Here is a 16,313-nt window from a genome sequence, read left to right as displayed (position 1 = left end):
TGTTCCTAAGTAGTTTATTTGCCCTCTCTGTGCTCCAGGCTGTGTGCTGTTCACCGTCCCACATCCACCAGGCTCATGATTCCTTTTTAGCACCTAGTTCAGGGTCTCATCTCCTGCGGAGCCCATTCAGATCCTGATCCCTCCTTCAATCCTTCATGAGTCAGTAGACATTTCTTTTCTTTCTTTTTTTTTTTTTTTTTGGTGGTACTGGGGATTGAACCCAGGGCCTTATACATGTGAAGGAAGCACTCTACCAACTGAGCTAAATCCCCAGCCTGACATTTCTTATGTTACACATTTGGCAGGAGGTTGCACACCTGTGCAATGCAGTTTCAAGTCCCCAATCCCAAACATTCTTCCTGGCCCAGAGGAGGTGACAGGAGTTATCTGCATAAGGAGGGAACTTGATTAGAGCAAAGTTATATGGTTTCATTCCAGCAGCTCTCTGGTTAGATGCCCTTTCCAGTGTTTGAAGCCCCAGAGAGACAGGCAGAACCTTGGCTTTTTGGTTTAAAGATGTGACTGTCACTTCCTAGGTTCCCCAGGGAGCACGATGGTCTTGGCTAGAAGCACTCTGATCTTGATCAGCTGGTGGGATCAGGGAATCTGTTCATCCCTCTTTTCCTTAACCTACAGAATAGGGCTCTTCATTTGCTTTCTGCTGCCAAGCTTGAGGCTTTTGGGCTGTGGGACTGAACCTTCTTGGGAAGTCATGGCAACACAGGGAGTCCACAGTGGGCTTCTAGGTTGCAGGTCTCCTCTCTTAGCATTGCCCCTAGATTAGTTAGGTAGGGGTTGGACAAAGGCCAGGCACTCCTTTGCCTTGGGAGCTGCAAGAAGACCTCAAACAAGTCCTTTATTGGGGGGACATATGCTAATGGAGCCTGCCCTGCATACTGGGATCTTCCCATATGGAGGACTAATTTCCCAAGGGTTTGCTGCAGCAGGTCCCCCCAGCATGTGACCCTACACAGAGGTCATCCCCTTGTTTTCTGTCCATGTCAAACCCCCAGAGTGCTCACTGGCTGGCCTCCTCCCTGCCCTGCCCAGAGCAGAAGTGGGTCTTCTGTCTGGCTGCTATGCTGGGAGCAACCTTCTAGCTAGAAGCAGCCAACTCTCTGAAAGCTAGAAATTTTGCACCCTGATATCAGTGGGTTCTCCCAGATTTGAGGGGTCTGGGGACGCTTATGAGGGGACTCCTTGTACTCCAGCCCACCCCTCTGCTTACCTCTGGACCTGGTACTTAACTGGTACCTAATAGATGTAGTTCTATCCACTTCCACCCCTCTGTCAGTTTTCCCTACCTTGTTATAATTATGAGTCCAAGTCATTTTCATTGGTTCTTTGTTGGCTTTTTTCAGCCCCTGGTTAGCAGGGAAGGGCCTTCCTTCCATCTTGCTGCTTTATTCCAGTTGTCCTTTGCCGCCAGATTTTTTCCTAGCACAGCCTCCCTGCCTTCACTGCATTCACCCTCTCGTGGAGTTGGCACGTGCACAGCCTGGGATTATAAATAGCCCTGGTGCCGGCCCTCCCCTTCGCTCTCTTTCCCTCTCCACCCTCTTCTCTACAAGGAGCTGGTTTCTGACTTTTCCCTGATAATACTACCAGTACCATTCTGAGTCCCCATAGAAGAGTCTCAATCTAAGCAGAAGTGCCCTCATCCTGTGTCCTCTCTATACCCCAGCACCTTCCTAGGGCCAGATGTTCTCTTGAGTGGCCCCACCCTTTAGAACAGAGAGAACTGGACTCAGTGCCATCCTGCCTGTACTCTTTTTCCTCCTGGCTTTCCAAACCACATGAGTGGAATGAGGCATAGTGCTCCCACTCAGGGGCTCCCACCCAGAAAGGCAGTGGCATCTTGGGCTGGGTGGGACCGTTACCCAGCCCTGCTTTCCTACTAACTTCCCTGAGCCCTTCTGTCCCTGGAGCTCACAGCAGCAAGATTATTCTCAGAACCCGATGAGCAGGGCTAGGTAAGTAGGTGAGTGGGTACCACTGCCAGAGAGGCCTGCCTTTCCCTTCACCTTTTCCCTTGTGTAAGATGGAAGCAGTGTTCAGACATGATAGGATGCATGTGAGGGTCATCTGTATACTGTGGACAGTGGGCTTTCCAAACTTCGGTAGCACTTCAGTTCCTCCAATCTGCCCCCGATACACACTAAGTCAGCTGATAGTTCTAAATTCTGAGAACCCACTTGTTTCCAGACAAGGGTACTGAGACCTTCAGGACTTTGTGAAAATGTGGCTAAAACTAGGACCTAGTCATGTCTTCAAGATCCACTCACTGATTTGATTATGAAATGATTTTTTTTTAAAGGGAGAGAGAGAGAGAGAATTTTAATATTTATTTTTTTAGTTCTCGGCGGACACAACATCTTTGTATGTATGTGGTGCTGAGGATCGAACCCTGGCCGCACGCATGCCAGGCGAGCGCGCTACCGCTTGAGCCACATCCCCAGCCCTATGAAATGAATCTTAATTGAGAACTGTGTGCTCTGGTCCCTGTACTAGACACAGGAAGTTTCAAGATTGGGCACAGCCATGCCCTGGAGGCTCCCGCCCTGGAGGCTCCCACCCTTGGAGCCACACTGCACAGTATGCCCTTGGGGGACCTGTGTGGGTGGGACCTCAATGTCCCTTCCCTGGAACATTAGCTACTCTGTACACATGCATGTGCCAACACATGTATATACATGCACATATATGCACACACACATGCATGCTCACAGCTCACGTGTACATTCACACAGGAACATGCACAAGAGCCCCAGTACAAAGCAAAGACCCAGGAATCCTTTTTAGATGGTCCCATTGAGCAGTGAAGAAATGATACAGGTTCCAGTGACCCAAGTGGGGCACAGGGATTGGACTCTCCTGGCTCTGTTACCCAGGCAGCTGAGGCTCAAATCTGGGAGGTCATTTGCCTGAGACCGTGGAGCTCACTGGGGAAGTTCTGTCTTTGTCCCCCAGCTCCTGGCCTGGGCCTTTTCTTCTGGGCCTGCCATCTGTGCCATGAAGTGCCTCCCTCTCCTAGGGCCAGGGAAGTGTGAAGAGGGACAGCAGGGTTGGGGCACACTGGAGTCATGACTCTAGATTCTGAAGACATCATGAGGCCTGAGCTGGCTTTAGGTGGTCTTTCCTCAAATCCAGTGTTCTCACTGGGGGATGTCAGCCTCCAGGCAACATATGACAACATTTAGAGACATTTGTGGCACAGAACCACCCCCCAAAAATAATCCTCCATTCTTAGTCATCAGCATCAAGGGTGAAGATCCTGCCCCAAATCAGTGTTTTTTTCCCCCCAAGTAGATTAGGAATGTAAGCGATGGATAGGACCACTGTTTTGGTTACATACCTGAGGGCTGTCATGGTGGGGTTGTCTCAGGTTTGCCCTTGGGCTGGAAACCAGCAGAGGAGTGGGCAGGTATCACCTTCAGTGGATTCAGGGTCCTTCCCCATGCTGGCATCTCCCTCTGACCACAGGTGAGGCCAGTTGGCTCAGGGCTGGGCAGAAGGAGCGCAGCCTCAGTCTGATGCCATATAGGGTGGTGCTGTGGCCACAGCCAACCTCTGACGCCACCCATGGCCAGGGAGCAGAGGTGGGAGTGGCCAGGAAGTCAAATAGCAGTTTTTATTGCCTTTCACGTGACCATCTCTGTCAGTATGCTAGGGCGGCTTAAACAACAGAAATTTACTTTCTCGTAGTACTAGTGGCTGCAAGTCTGAGATCATGATATGCAGGTTGGTTTCTTCTGAGGCTTCTCTCCTTGACTTATGATGGATTAATGGGGCTTCTCTCTGGCTCTTCGGATGTCTTCTCTCTGCATGTGTCTGTGTCCTAGTCTGTTCTCATGAAAATATTAGCCATACTGTGTTAGGGCCCACCCTATTGACTTCATTTTAACTTCAAACCCGCCCCCCTGGCTTTTTTTTTTTTTTTTGTACTGGGGATTGAACCCAAGGGTGTTTCACCACTGAGCTCTATCCTTGGCCTTTTTTATTTTTTATTTTGGGATATGGTCTCATTCAGTTGTGTAAGGCCTCACTGAGTTGCCGATCTTGTGATCTTTCCACCCCAGCCTCCTGAACCACTGGAATTATAGGTGTGTGCCCCCGCTCCTGGCTTAACTTCATCCCCTCTTTAAATACAGTCATATTCTGAGGTACTAGGGCTTAGTAATTTGACCTGGGGGAGGCAATAATTCAGCCCTTATCACCATCATAACTAGGATTGGTTCATGGTCTCTCAGGGATGTGGGCTGTACCCTCCGCATTGACATCCAGTGATGCCTCAGCTCTTTCTGGGGGCAGAGCTTCATTGGACTTTTAGCAGAGACAGGACAAGAAAGGGGACTGATTTTCCTATAGTCTACCTGCAAAGGAGTTCCTATAGGCAAAGTCAGAGTCTAGAAAACAGGGTCAAGGAGCCAGCAGATGGGGCTCCCCTTGGGCAGGTGGCAGCAGCTCCCAGGTCCAGTCCCTTTGACCGGGAGGGGAGTGTACAAGGAGGGAGGTACTGCTGCCCAGTCTTGGTTCTAGTGGGTCCAAGGGTCAGGTAGGAGTGGCAGTCAGAGAATCCAGTTGCGACAGGTGTCAGGTGAGGAGTGGGGAGTGGTGGGCTTGTGTGGAGGTGCCCATGTAGTGGACTTTGATGCCCCCTCTATTTGGTCTCTTCTGGGGCTGCCCTTGGGCTTCCTATGACCTGTATTCACCTTGGGTCAGAGCTTCCTTTTCCTTTCTTGACTAGGTAAAGATAACTATTCCTTGGTCCCAGGCACAGAGCATGAGGGAAGGAGGCCTTATAGTCTGTTCAGCTCCAAACTTCCCATTTCTTAGTGTGTCGAGACCAAGGGTGGCCCTCAACTTTGCTTGATGACCCTTCTAATTTTGCAGTGACTTTGAGCAAGTGGCTGAATGTGTGTCAAGGCTCCTGTGTTTCACTTTTACTTCTACATGGAGCCTTCTCCAGGGGCTCATCCAGAGGTTGACAAGCACCCGCTGCAAGCATCCGTACCCCCACCCCACCCTGGTGCCAACATCTGTTCATCTGTTCTGCAGAGTGAACTGGACTTGGAAAAGGGCCTGGAGATGAGAAAATGGGTCCTGTCTGGAATCCTGGCTAGTGAGGAGACTTACCTGAGCCATCTGGAGGCACTTCTACTGGTGAGGATGGACGGAGGAGGGGCTGACCAAGCATGGTGGGGACCCAAGGGGAACTTCTCTGCTCACCATCCCAGATCAACTGTGAGATCCTGGGGGCACACCTATGGGAGGGTCAGAATTCTATTTTTATAGAATATTGACCTCCCCCAAGGAGCCAGTGGAAGGAAAGCCAAGGGAAGACTTGGTTGCCAAGTTTTAATTTTTTCTGGAGTTTAAAAGTGTGGGCTGGAAATGTAATTAAGTGATAGACTGCTTGCCTAACATGCCCAAGGTCCTGGCTTTGATCCCTGGTGAGAGACAGAGAGAGAGAGAGAGAGAGAGAGAGAGAGACAATTAAAGTATATATCATATAACCACAATATTTTGTAGTTGTACCCATGTACCTAACTAGTGACATGCCCTCTCACTGGGCCCTCTTCCAGCCCATGAAGCCTTTGAAAGCTGCTGCCACCACCTCTCAGCCTGTGCTGACCAGCCAGCAGATCGAGACCATCTTCTTCAAAGTGCCTGAGCTCTATGAAATCCACAAGGAGTTCTATGATGGGCTCTTCCCCCGAGTGCAGCAGTGGAGCCACCAGCAGCGGGTGGGCGACCTCTTCCAGAAACTGGTGAGTGACTTAGAGCATGCTGGGTGCTTATGGCTATGGGGATGGCCAAGTGGGGACCAGGCCTGTCCAGTGACCTATGAACATGTGCTGTAAGGAGATACCGAGGAGATAGTAGGAGTGAGTCTGGAGTGCATCTCAGTGCCTTGGATGCCAAAGTTCAGATTGTGGTGAGGGAGAGGCCAAGAAAAGCATGTCCCCCAGCTAGATCCAATGAGTGGGGCATCCTTCTATCCTTTTTTTTTTTTTTTTTTTTTAATCTGCTCTGTTTTACTTGAAGTTCCCAGTCTCCAGAGTGATCTAATTGCCTCTTTGAGGGCTCCTGGAATGGAATTGGTTTTGTTACCCAGGAAAGCAGGACTTATACATTGGGCAGAGGATGAATGGAGGCTGGACATTGCCTGGAAAGGCAACAGTGGGGACAGCAGGTGGAAACAGAGTGGGGCTTTGTTATACAATCAGCCCTCTGTGTCTGTGTGTCCTACATCCACAGATTGAACCAACCAAGGATTAAAAATATTCAGGAAAAAAATTGCATCTGTATTGAACATGTGGAGACTTTGCCCCTTGTTATTATTCTGTAAACTATATAGTATAACAACTATTTACATAGTATTTCCATCAGATTAGGTATTAAAACAAACCTAGATGACTTAAAGTATACAATTTGGGGGGCTGAAGGTGTAGTTCAGTGGTAGACTGCTTGCCTAGTATGTAGGAGACCCTGGGTTTGATTTCCAGCACTGCAAAAGATAGGATAAAATAACAAAATAAAATAAAAAATAAAGTGGTTGCATGTGCCTGTAGTCCCAGTTATTTGGGAGGTAGGAGGATTGCTTGAGCCTAGGAGTTTGAGTCCAGCGCGTGCGCACATGTGTGTGTGTGTGTGTGTGTGTGTGTGTGTGTGTTTTAAAAAAGCAGAACTGGAGGTGTAGCTCAGTGACAATATGCATGCTTAACATGTGCAAGGCTCTAGGTTCAATCTTTAGCATCAAAATTAAACAAGACATACAGAAGGATATGGGTATATCGTATGCAAGTATTATGCTACTTTATTTAGTTAGGATACCCAGGGATTGTTGGTATCCTTAGGGAGGTCCTGGAACCAGTATCCTGTGATTACAGGGATGACTGTATTTTATTTCATTTTTGCAATTATGTTAATCAAAGTCCCTTGAATCATTTGGAGAATAAAAAGAGAAGATGGCTTAGGGAGGGGAGACTTGGGCATTAAAAATCAAGGTAGTGGTAATATTGCCCTCAGGCACTGAAGGAGGCAGAGAAAAATAATCAACCCAGGACATCTGTGTAGTGCTAAGCTCCTGCAGGCAGCTGTTCTCAGAGATTTGAGGCATGTTTAATCTAGAGAGGTTCCTTTTGCAGTGACGTCCTTGTACCTTGCAGGAATCAGGACACATCCTAGTGGACAGGCTGGAGAAATGCAAGAGAGAATTGGTTTATAACTGAGATCCCTGGCAAAGGAGTGTGGACCATGGCACAGCCTCATGCTGTCAGGCCACCCATTGCTGATATTGGCCAGGCCACAGCCAGGATAGTTACTGGGTTCCAGTGCACACCTCACCCAGACACAGATAAGGTAGACCTTGAGGAAAAGGAAGAAACTATGAAGTAGCCCTGGGATGAAGGAGCCAACTCTCTGAGAAGGACTGCAGGATTGCTGTTTGTCCTCCAGTGTGTGAGGTTCTATGATGTGTAAAATGACCTCTTTCTGAGTCTCACATTGAGGGGACAGGAGGCGGTTGCAGGAGGGAGTTCTACATGTAAGAACTGCTGAGCAAAGAGGCTACCCCCCAGCACAGGGAGCTCCCATACTGGAGGAGCCACTCAAAGGCAGATGCTGGTCAGGGTCTAATCTGTTTCTAAAGATACCTGACACTGATTCTGGGATTACCTGGGCCTCCTGTGCACACACCTGGAACATTCTGGAGGGACACAGTCCTTCAGGGGCAGGGGCAGCCAAAGGCTGGACTCCTCTATTGTACACAGAGCTTTTCTGAGCTGTTTAAATACCTAGCTAGTACAGACTCTGGCCTCAACTTGGCAAACATCTAGGCTAAAGTGTTCTCCAAGATGTGGCTTTCCTGTTGGTGAACCCCTCCTGCACCACCTTCGGCTGCAGACACTCTGCCCTAAAGGCTGGAGCCAAGGCCTTAGGGACAGACCAGTCACTTGTTGGTTCAAATTCTTGCCTCTCAAGGCTGCTTTCCCCACAGCCAGAGTTCAGAAGGCCGTGTTTTAATGCAGGTACCCTTCATCTTTGAAGTTCCTCCCTGCCATTTCTTTCAGCATAATATGTCAGCAGTTTTAAACCTAGGGGATTGGAATCAGGCAGCAGTCCTCCACAGAAACAGAATCATGTTGTTGGAAAAAATTCACAACCAGCTCTTTCCTCAGAATAACATTCCAAAATCACTCGGAAACTTTTCTTGAAAAAATGTAATAATCCATGAGCCCTGGAACTTTAATTTGGAAACTTTCCTCTGGTATCCCTGGTGTCCTTGAGCCACCTTCCTGCTTCAGATGTTGCAGCAAGAGGGACCAAGGCTGCAGTGGGACATCATTTCTTAGTCACCGTGTTCAGAATATTCACATGCCTTCAACCTGGGTTGAGTGGTGACTTTGTAAGGACAGGCAGATTCTGCCCTGCTCTCAGCCCTTTCAGACCTCAGCAAGGATGATGCAGCATCATTCTCTTAGGCATCCCAGCTGGAAGAATCCTAGGACTCAAGGAGTTTGCCATGCCCTGCTTCAGCTCTGGTGTCTCCTCCTGAGCCCTGAGGCTCATGAGCTACATCTGGGAGCACAGAAAGCTTGACTCAAACCCTGCCTTTACTGCCCTTCCTGTGAGTCTGCACTACAGCTCATGCCCACTATGCAGGACTGAAATTTTATCAGCTTCATTTTGTTTTGTTTTTCTGATCATTTCAGACTTACAGAAGAGTTGCAAGAATATTACAAAGAACTCTAGTGTAACCTTCACCCACATGCACTGATTGTAACATTTTTACGACATTAGCCTTGTGTATGTTATGCATGCTGCATGCACACACACTTTTTCCTCTTTTATAGTTTGAGAATAAGTTGCAGGCTTCTGCCCTTTTACCCCTAAATACTTCATTGTATTTTTGCTAAGAACAAGGACATTCTCTTCCATAACCCACAGTACAGTTTGTCACATTCAGGAGATTTCAGATCATTGTGACATTATTCAGTATGCTGTCCCGATGCAAATTTCCTCCAAGTTAGTGATCAAGTTCTGTATAGCTGTTTTTGCTGTCTGATTCAGGATCCAATCCAGGATCACATGATGTACTTGATTATCATGTACAGTTCTTTGGACTTGGCTTATCTTCCATGACTTCGTTTTTTTGTTTTGTTTTGTTTTTGTTTTTGTTTTTGTACGGGAATTGAGTCCTGGGGTACATCATCACTGAGCTCCATCCCCAGACCATTTTATTTTTATTTTTGAGACACAATTTTGATAAGCTGCTGAGGCTGTCCTCCAGTTTAACCATCCTTCTGTCAGTCTTCCAAATCACTGGGATTACAGGTATGTACCACTGCTACCAGGCCCTTTATTTTTAATTTTGAGACAGGATCTTGCTAAATCACCCAAGCTCTCAAACTTGCAGTCTTCCTGCCTCAGCATCCCTAGTGGCTGAGATTATAAGCATGCCCCTGAAGTGGCTTTTTATTTTTTATTTTTAGTTATCAATGGACCTTGATATTTGTTTATTTATCTGTATGCAGTGCTAAGGATCAAACCCAGTGCCTCACACATGCCAGTGCTCTGTCACTGAGCCACAACCCCAGCCCTCAGCTTGACTTTTGACATTTATTGAAGGATGCAGACCAGTTTTTCAGATGTTTTCTCAGGAACAGATTCAGGCTCTGAGTTTTGGTAAAGAGCAATATCACAGCAATGGGGATCTAGCCTTCTCGGTGCACCCTGTCTGGAGGCATCGTGCCATTATCAGTGCAGCTTGTTTTTTTTTTTTTTTGTTTTGTTTTGTTTTTTTTTTTTGATTAGCTAAACATATGGAAATGAATTACTTGAGACTTTTCACACCTAGAAGAGGTGAGTTCCTTGGGTAGAAAGGAAGAGAAGACTTGAAAGGGTTCTCCTCCTGAGATACTTTAGACTCTACTCTGCAGTCTTTTCTTCCAGAAGGGTATCCTGATCCTGCCCACATTCTCTAAAACAGTGCCATTGTTCTCCATCCCTAGCCTGCCTTGACCATTTGCAGTTGTATGTGTCTGCTCACTTATTTATCATGTGCTGTCCTGTTAGAACACCAGCTGCAGAGGATATTCCTATGTCTGATTATTCATAACTATGGGTACAGGGGCTCAAGCAGGGCCTTAGTTTCAACGTAGGCTCTCAGCAGCAAAGGAGCCCAGAGGAGGGAAAGAAGACACCCTAGGTCTTATCATTGTACTGGAGGAAGAACCAGGAACTTGAGTATGCAGCAACTTCTCCAGGGTGTTCAGGAGCTGAGCAGGACATCCTCTGGCCCTACTCTTTCCTCAGATACTCCATAGTTCTCTGTGCTAACACTATAGGGAACAGAGCCAGAAGATCAGGCCTGTTTTAGCCAGGGGCACCTGGTTTACCCAGTATCTGGAATTGTCATATGTATAAACATAAAATTTAATATAAATGCAAATCTATGTGGAAATGAAATTTAAGTTTGATATAGAACAAGTGCCAAGAACAGCAAATGCTCAGGCTTCCTGCTCCTGGTCAGCTGCAGTGGCCTGGGTGTCTCCTGAGTCTTTCCTTACCCTACCCAGGTCTGGGTTTGCTGGTCCCATGTGAGGACTGGTTTCCTTCTTGCTGTCTCTAAAGATATCATGGGGCCTAGAGAAAAAAGTGAGGGCTACACACTCTCACTCACCCACCTATGGAAGTCAAGGCTCAGTTGAGTATGCATCTGATCAGGAGGCTCAGTGAGGAAATACCTCTCACCTTACCGCTAGCAAGTCTCCCATCTGCCACGTGTGCAGTATGACACCTGTCTACCAGCCAGGTCTGGGATGGGTTTGAGTCTGAGCTCTTAGAGCTCCTTTTCTCCACAGGGAGCTAAGTGTTCCTTATCTGTCTGAGGGGATTGGACATGAACAGAACACCATGGCCACCAGGGTCTACCAACATCCATGTCCTCCTGCAGTCAGAATGAAAAGGTGCCATCCACTCGGTCTTATCTGCTGAGAGAGAAATGCTTGTCCATGTTCACTTACTCCTTCAAACTTAAGCTGCTACTCATAATACTGTCGAAGTGAATGGGGTGGGAGGAATTAGAAGCTCTGGAAGGAAGCCATTACCTGCTCAGGGATGTGAGTCACTTCTCAACATGTCATTTTAGGAGAGGGAAGCGTGCTCAGTGGGTGGGGAGGGGAAGCAGGTGGGAAGGAACAGCATGGAAGAGCTGAGGTTTCTGCAGCCTGTGCACTGTCTGCTGTACCTGGAATTTCTCCAGAACTGTGTAGAAGAGCCCAGTCTTCAGAAAGATGGGGGGAAATGGCATATGTCCCACACTTGTCCTTCACTTGTCCCATACTCTCTTGCTTCCTCCCTGCAGGCCAGCCAGTTGGGTGTGTACCGAGCCTTTGTGGACAATTATGGGGTTGCCATGGAAACAGCAGAGAAGTGCTGTCAGGCCAACGCTCAGTTTGCAGAAATCTCTGAGGTAATGATTATCATGACACTGTGTAGATAGGAGCACCACCAGTTCCCACTCATGCCCACCACCTCCCATGATGAGTTGTGGACTGGTTTTTGGTAGAACCTGACCTGGGAGAACAAAGTGCGCCCAATTGAAGTCTGGTCATGAACCACAGTCCTGAACACAGATGTTTCTGGGTGTGCTCCATCAGCTTCATGCCCAGGATACTACTATAACCAGATAGAAGCAGCAGCCTGGAGAGCACCCCATTCCCTCAAAGGCCAGGGCCTTATTCCAGGGGTCAGGAAATTTATTTGGCTCATAGTTCTAGAGTCTGGGTAATCCAAGAACTTGGAGCTGCATCTAGTGAGGGCCTTCTTGCTGCATTATAACATGGTAGAAGTCATCACATGGTGGGACAGAGCAGTCCTGCTAGCTTAAGTCTCTCTTCTTAAAAAGTCACTAATGACTTCATGGGGGCTCTACCCTTATGACTTTCTATAATCATAATTACCTCCTATTAGCCCCACAATTTGGTTCATGTACCATGAACTAATTAAATTTCTAATACATGAACTTTTGAAGGACATATTCAAACCATAGTAACCATATTACCCAGACGCTCTCTTGCACCATCTGTCTGCAGTGAGTAGTTTCTATAATTTTGTCCCTGTGTCTCATCACAGGAGTCCTGACTCTGTACCTTGTTACTGGAGACTAGCTGGGAGTTGTCCTCCTCTGCTCCTTTTCTAGCCTACCAGCAACCATGAAAGCTGGGAACGTTAAGGAACCAGCACAAGGGAGTGAGGGCTTGCATTGCTGTGTCTGTAGACGCGCATGGGAAGGAAAGCTTCTGGTTAGAACCATACCACCCCATGTGTGGGGGAATTGTGGCCTCCCTCTTTGCATTTAGCCCCAGAGAGTCTGAAACTTTAAACCATGGAATGTTGTTAGATTCTCAAAAGAGCCTCTCAGATACAGAGAAGATGAATAGGACACCCAGGAGGCTGGTAGCCAAGGCCAGAACCCAGCAGCATCCCTGCATCTCCATTTCTTCAGATACGATGGGAAAGGGCAAGAAGATGCCCTGTCTGAATCTCTGCAGAGCCGATGGCAATCATGAAACAGTCCTCTGCTGAGGCTTGTTGTCACTCTTTCCTTTTCTTATTATTTTTTATTCATTTGTTTGGTGGTACTAGGGATTGAACTCAAGGCTTTGCACATGCCAGGTAAGTGCTCTACCACTGAGCTATATCACCAGCCCTCACTCTTGCCTATAGATACTTCCCAAAGCTCTGACTTGCCTTGCCCCCCCACCTTTCCGCCACCCACCCCACCACCAAACAAGGATTCTGGTGTGAGAAATGTGGAATTAAAAAGAGAAACAGAAACTAGAAACATGGAATGAGCCTTGTCTGTCTTGCCAAGGGACAACCTTGAAGGTCACACCTGGGCTTTGTTCCAGAGACTTTGTGCCATTTTATCATTTATCATGGGACTGGGTGTGAGGCCCTAGCTCTGATTGTCTCCAACAGCAATAACTTGTGCCACACTGTCCCTCCTACGCCCATAGGGTGCCCCAGTCCCTGCCCAGTGCTGCAAGTAACAAGATCTGCATGCCTCAAGGCCTCTGTGCTTCCTGCCAGCCTATTCCCCCTAAAGCACTCAATCCATTCTTTTCTTCTCCTTTTTCATTCAATTAGCAAACCCCCACACTCTTTATCAGCTAGAATATTTGCACCAAATTTTAAGTGACCTTGATAAATTTGAATCGGACATTATGACCCTGTGTGCCTGTATGATTATACAACCACTGAATTCTATACCATGTACAATCAGAAAAATGAGAAGTTATACTCCATTTATGTATGATGTGTCAAAATGCATTTTACTATCATGTATAACTATTTAGAACAACAACAACAAAAAGAATTGACCTTTAAAGAGCATGCTACAGTTAAGAAGCCCAGTTCAAGTCCACCTGTACAGGTTTCTACAGAGGAAGGAAGAAGCCATGGTGGGACATGACCTAGGGAGGTCACGTGGTCCCCCTGAGGTCTTCGGTGAGAATCTGAGCCAAGGCTGAGATGCAAGGAGTGGGATGGTGGCTTGGTGCCTGCTGGAATCTGGTGCTCTTTGAATCTTTGTGATTCCTAAACCATTGAAGTAGCATCCATGCTGGTTTTCTATATTTCAAAAATGATCCAGAGAAATTGGAATGGCCCAAAGAGAGCAAAATCAAGCTCAAGAAAGAGGAAGGAGCAGGCTGTGTGGTGGTATGGGGAACTGTGTCTTGGGAGGTCAGTGCTTGGGCAAAGGATCGGAGATTCACACTCAAATACAGGGTGGGGAGAGGTCAAATACAGGGTAGGGGGAGGGGTGATGGTTCTTCACCTTCTCCTGGGACCAGTGCTAAGCGTGAGTTAGCGTCCAGTTACACTGAAGTTGTATATTCTGGGTTCTGTGGGACACCAGCTTCCAGACAGTAAATAGTATGAGTTAGATGAAAAGGGTTTCTGGAGCCAAGTAAGTTAGGGAAATGTGGGGTTAAACCAAACTCTTAAGGCTCCTTGTAGCAGGATATCCCAGAGTTTGTGCCTTGCCCCATGCAGGGACATGTGGAGTGTGGGGTGCCTCCCAGGCTCATGTGAGCTCAGCACCTAGTTTTTGCAGAGTCTCTTGTTGAACTTTCACACCCCCTCACATCCTTTGGAAACTGCTGAGTCAGACGTAGGGAGGAACAGTCACTGCAAGGGATGTTAAACTCAGGAAAGGTACCAAAGTGCATGATGGGTTTTGGCTCCGGTGAGCTGGGAGTCACTATCTTACAGGCCTGAAAGGATTCCTGCAGCACAAGAGGTTGGGAGAGCAATCCCAGAATCCTTTCCCATCTCTCTGGTGGGTTATGCATTTATTTAGAAGCCTAGTACTAGGATTCCTCACAGCTGCTTCCTGGGGATGATTTCAGGGGCCTGGGGATCATTTATCCTCATTTCTCTTAGCACATTAGATCAAATCAGTGATCCTTTTCAAGCAGCTGTGTTGAAACATGGCCTATCAGTAAAAGCCCTGCTCTCTCTACAGGAATCTTACCACCTTATTTTAGAACAAGTACATTTACATATTTTAGCAAGTATATTTATACATTTCCACCCAAGAGGGTGGGTGAAGCACCCGGTATAAATATGGGTAGTAGCAGGCCCACCCTGGCTGATGCCAAACCAGAGTGCTCTTCTGAATGGCCAGCTCCCTGCATGCTGTTGAATTGCTCCAGGAAAGAAGTTTGCTGTGTTTACAGGCTTATCTGTATCCGAGGTTCTCACCAAGGGGTGATTTTGTTCCCAAAGAGACCCTTGGCAATGCCTAAAGACATTTTCGGTTTTCATAAAAGGAGGCTAGGTTTGTTAACTACACCTACAGGTGGAGACCAGGGATGCTGCTCAGCCTCCTGCAGTGCACAGGGCTGCTGCACAGGACTGGGAATTCCAGCCCCAAACATCCACAGTGCTGAGGTTGAGAAATCCTGTCCTAAGTGTCTGGGGCATCCATGCTCCGCTTGCTCATGGGTCACAATCTGGGTTTTCATTCAGCTTCTCAGAATGTCCTGAGGTTGCTGCATCTGGGGTTCTTTGTGGGAAGAGAAAGCCTTGCTTTCTGTCAAATATTCCTGACTGTAGAATTTTGTGCCACTTCCAGTCTGCTTTAGCCATCTCTTGTAAACACATTCTTTTCTCTACAGAACCTGAGAGCCAGAAGCAACAGGGATGCCAAGGACCCAGCCACCAAGAATTCTTTGGAAAGTGAGTTGTTCTCCATGCAGGGCCTCTTTGTGTCTTCATGGGGATGGTTACTGGAAAAGCAGAAGTGGTGCCTATTTGGGTCTTCCCCTTGTGTCTTCCCTGTTCTGGACCTCAAATTTTGAGAGAGATGAGGAAAGAGAAGGTCTGAGTATGGCAGGATGGGAAGGATGTGGTCAGGACCAGTTTGCCACCAACGGGTAGCAATCAGGAAAAAATTATAGGCGTCAGCAAGCACCCACAAACTAAGCACTACTGGGCATTTAAAATGTGATCATACCAGCTGTGATGGCATGGCCGAGGAAGAAGGATTGCAAGTCCAAGACCAGCCTGAGCAATGTAATGAGATCTCATCTGAAAAAAATTTTAGATACCATTATGTCATGCCCAGTGGCCCTGTAAGAAGAACTTTATTTTTTTCCTCTTTCAAGTGAGATATTAGCTTGGCATTAGAAATAAAATTAGATATTAGTGCATACTTGTAATCCCAGCAACTTGATAAGCTGAGGCAGGAAGATCACAAGTTCAAAGCCACCCTTGGTAACTTAGCAAGGCTCTCAGCAACTCAGTGAGACCCTATCTCTAAATAAAATACAAAAATAGGGCTGGGGATGTGGCTCAGTGGTAAAGCACCCGGGTTCAATCCCCAATGTACCAAAAAAAAAAAAAAAAAGAGATGTTAGTTTATTTCCTGTTGCTCTGACTACCACAGATCTGAGTGATTTATAAAGAATAAAGGTATATTTGGCTCATAGTTCTGAAAGCTGAGAAGTTTAAGATCAGGCAGCCATATCCATTGAGGACTTCTCTAGAGTCCTAAGGCTGCATGGGACATCCCATGGAGAGAGAGAGTAAACATGCCAGAGAGCACTCACTTTGATAACAAAACTATCCCTCAGCAATCCATTAATTCTTTGAATGGACTAACCTATTTATGAGCACAGAGCCCTCCTGACCCAATCATATCCCAAAGGTTCCACCTGTCAAATACAATTAACATGTATAATTTAGGGGATTAAGTTACCAACCCATGAAATTTGGGGCACACATTTAAAACATGA

General features: G+C 47.1%; 1 protein-coding gene across 1 annotated transcript in view; it reads left to right on the top strand.

Annotated features, from left to right (window-relative positions):
- BCR (BCR activator of RhoGEF and GTPase) overlaps positions 1 to 16,313 on the top strand; it is a 142,742-nt gene that overhangs the window by 73,630 nt on the left and 52,799 nt on the right. Inside the window, exons 3-6 of the mRNA XM_081283966.1 lie at positions 5,059 to 5,163; positions 5,586 to 5,771; positions 11,372 to 11,479; positions 15,195 to 15,255. Of these exons, the coding sequence (XP_081140092.1) occupies positions 5,059 to 5,163; positions 5,586 to 5,771; positions 11,372 to 11,479; positions 15,195 to 15,255 (460 nt within the window). The remainder of the gene's footprint in view (positions 1 to 5,058; positions 5,164 to 5,585; positions 5,772 to 11,371; positions 11,480 to 15,194; positions 15,256 to 16,313) is intronic.

The sequence above is a fragment of the Spermophilus citellus genome (genome assembly GCF_964194105.1).
Source record: "Spermophilus citellus genome assembly, chromosome: 3".
NCBI lineage: Eukaryota > Metazoa > Chordata > Mammalia > Rodentia > Sciuridae > Spermophilus > Spermophilus citellus.
The sequence above is the reverse complement of the archived record's forward strand: the minus strand, read 5'-3'. Positions and strand labels throughout refer to the sequence as shown.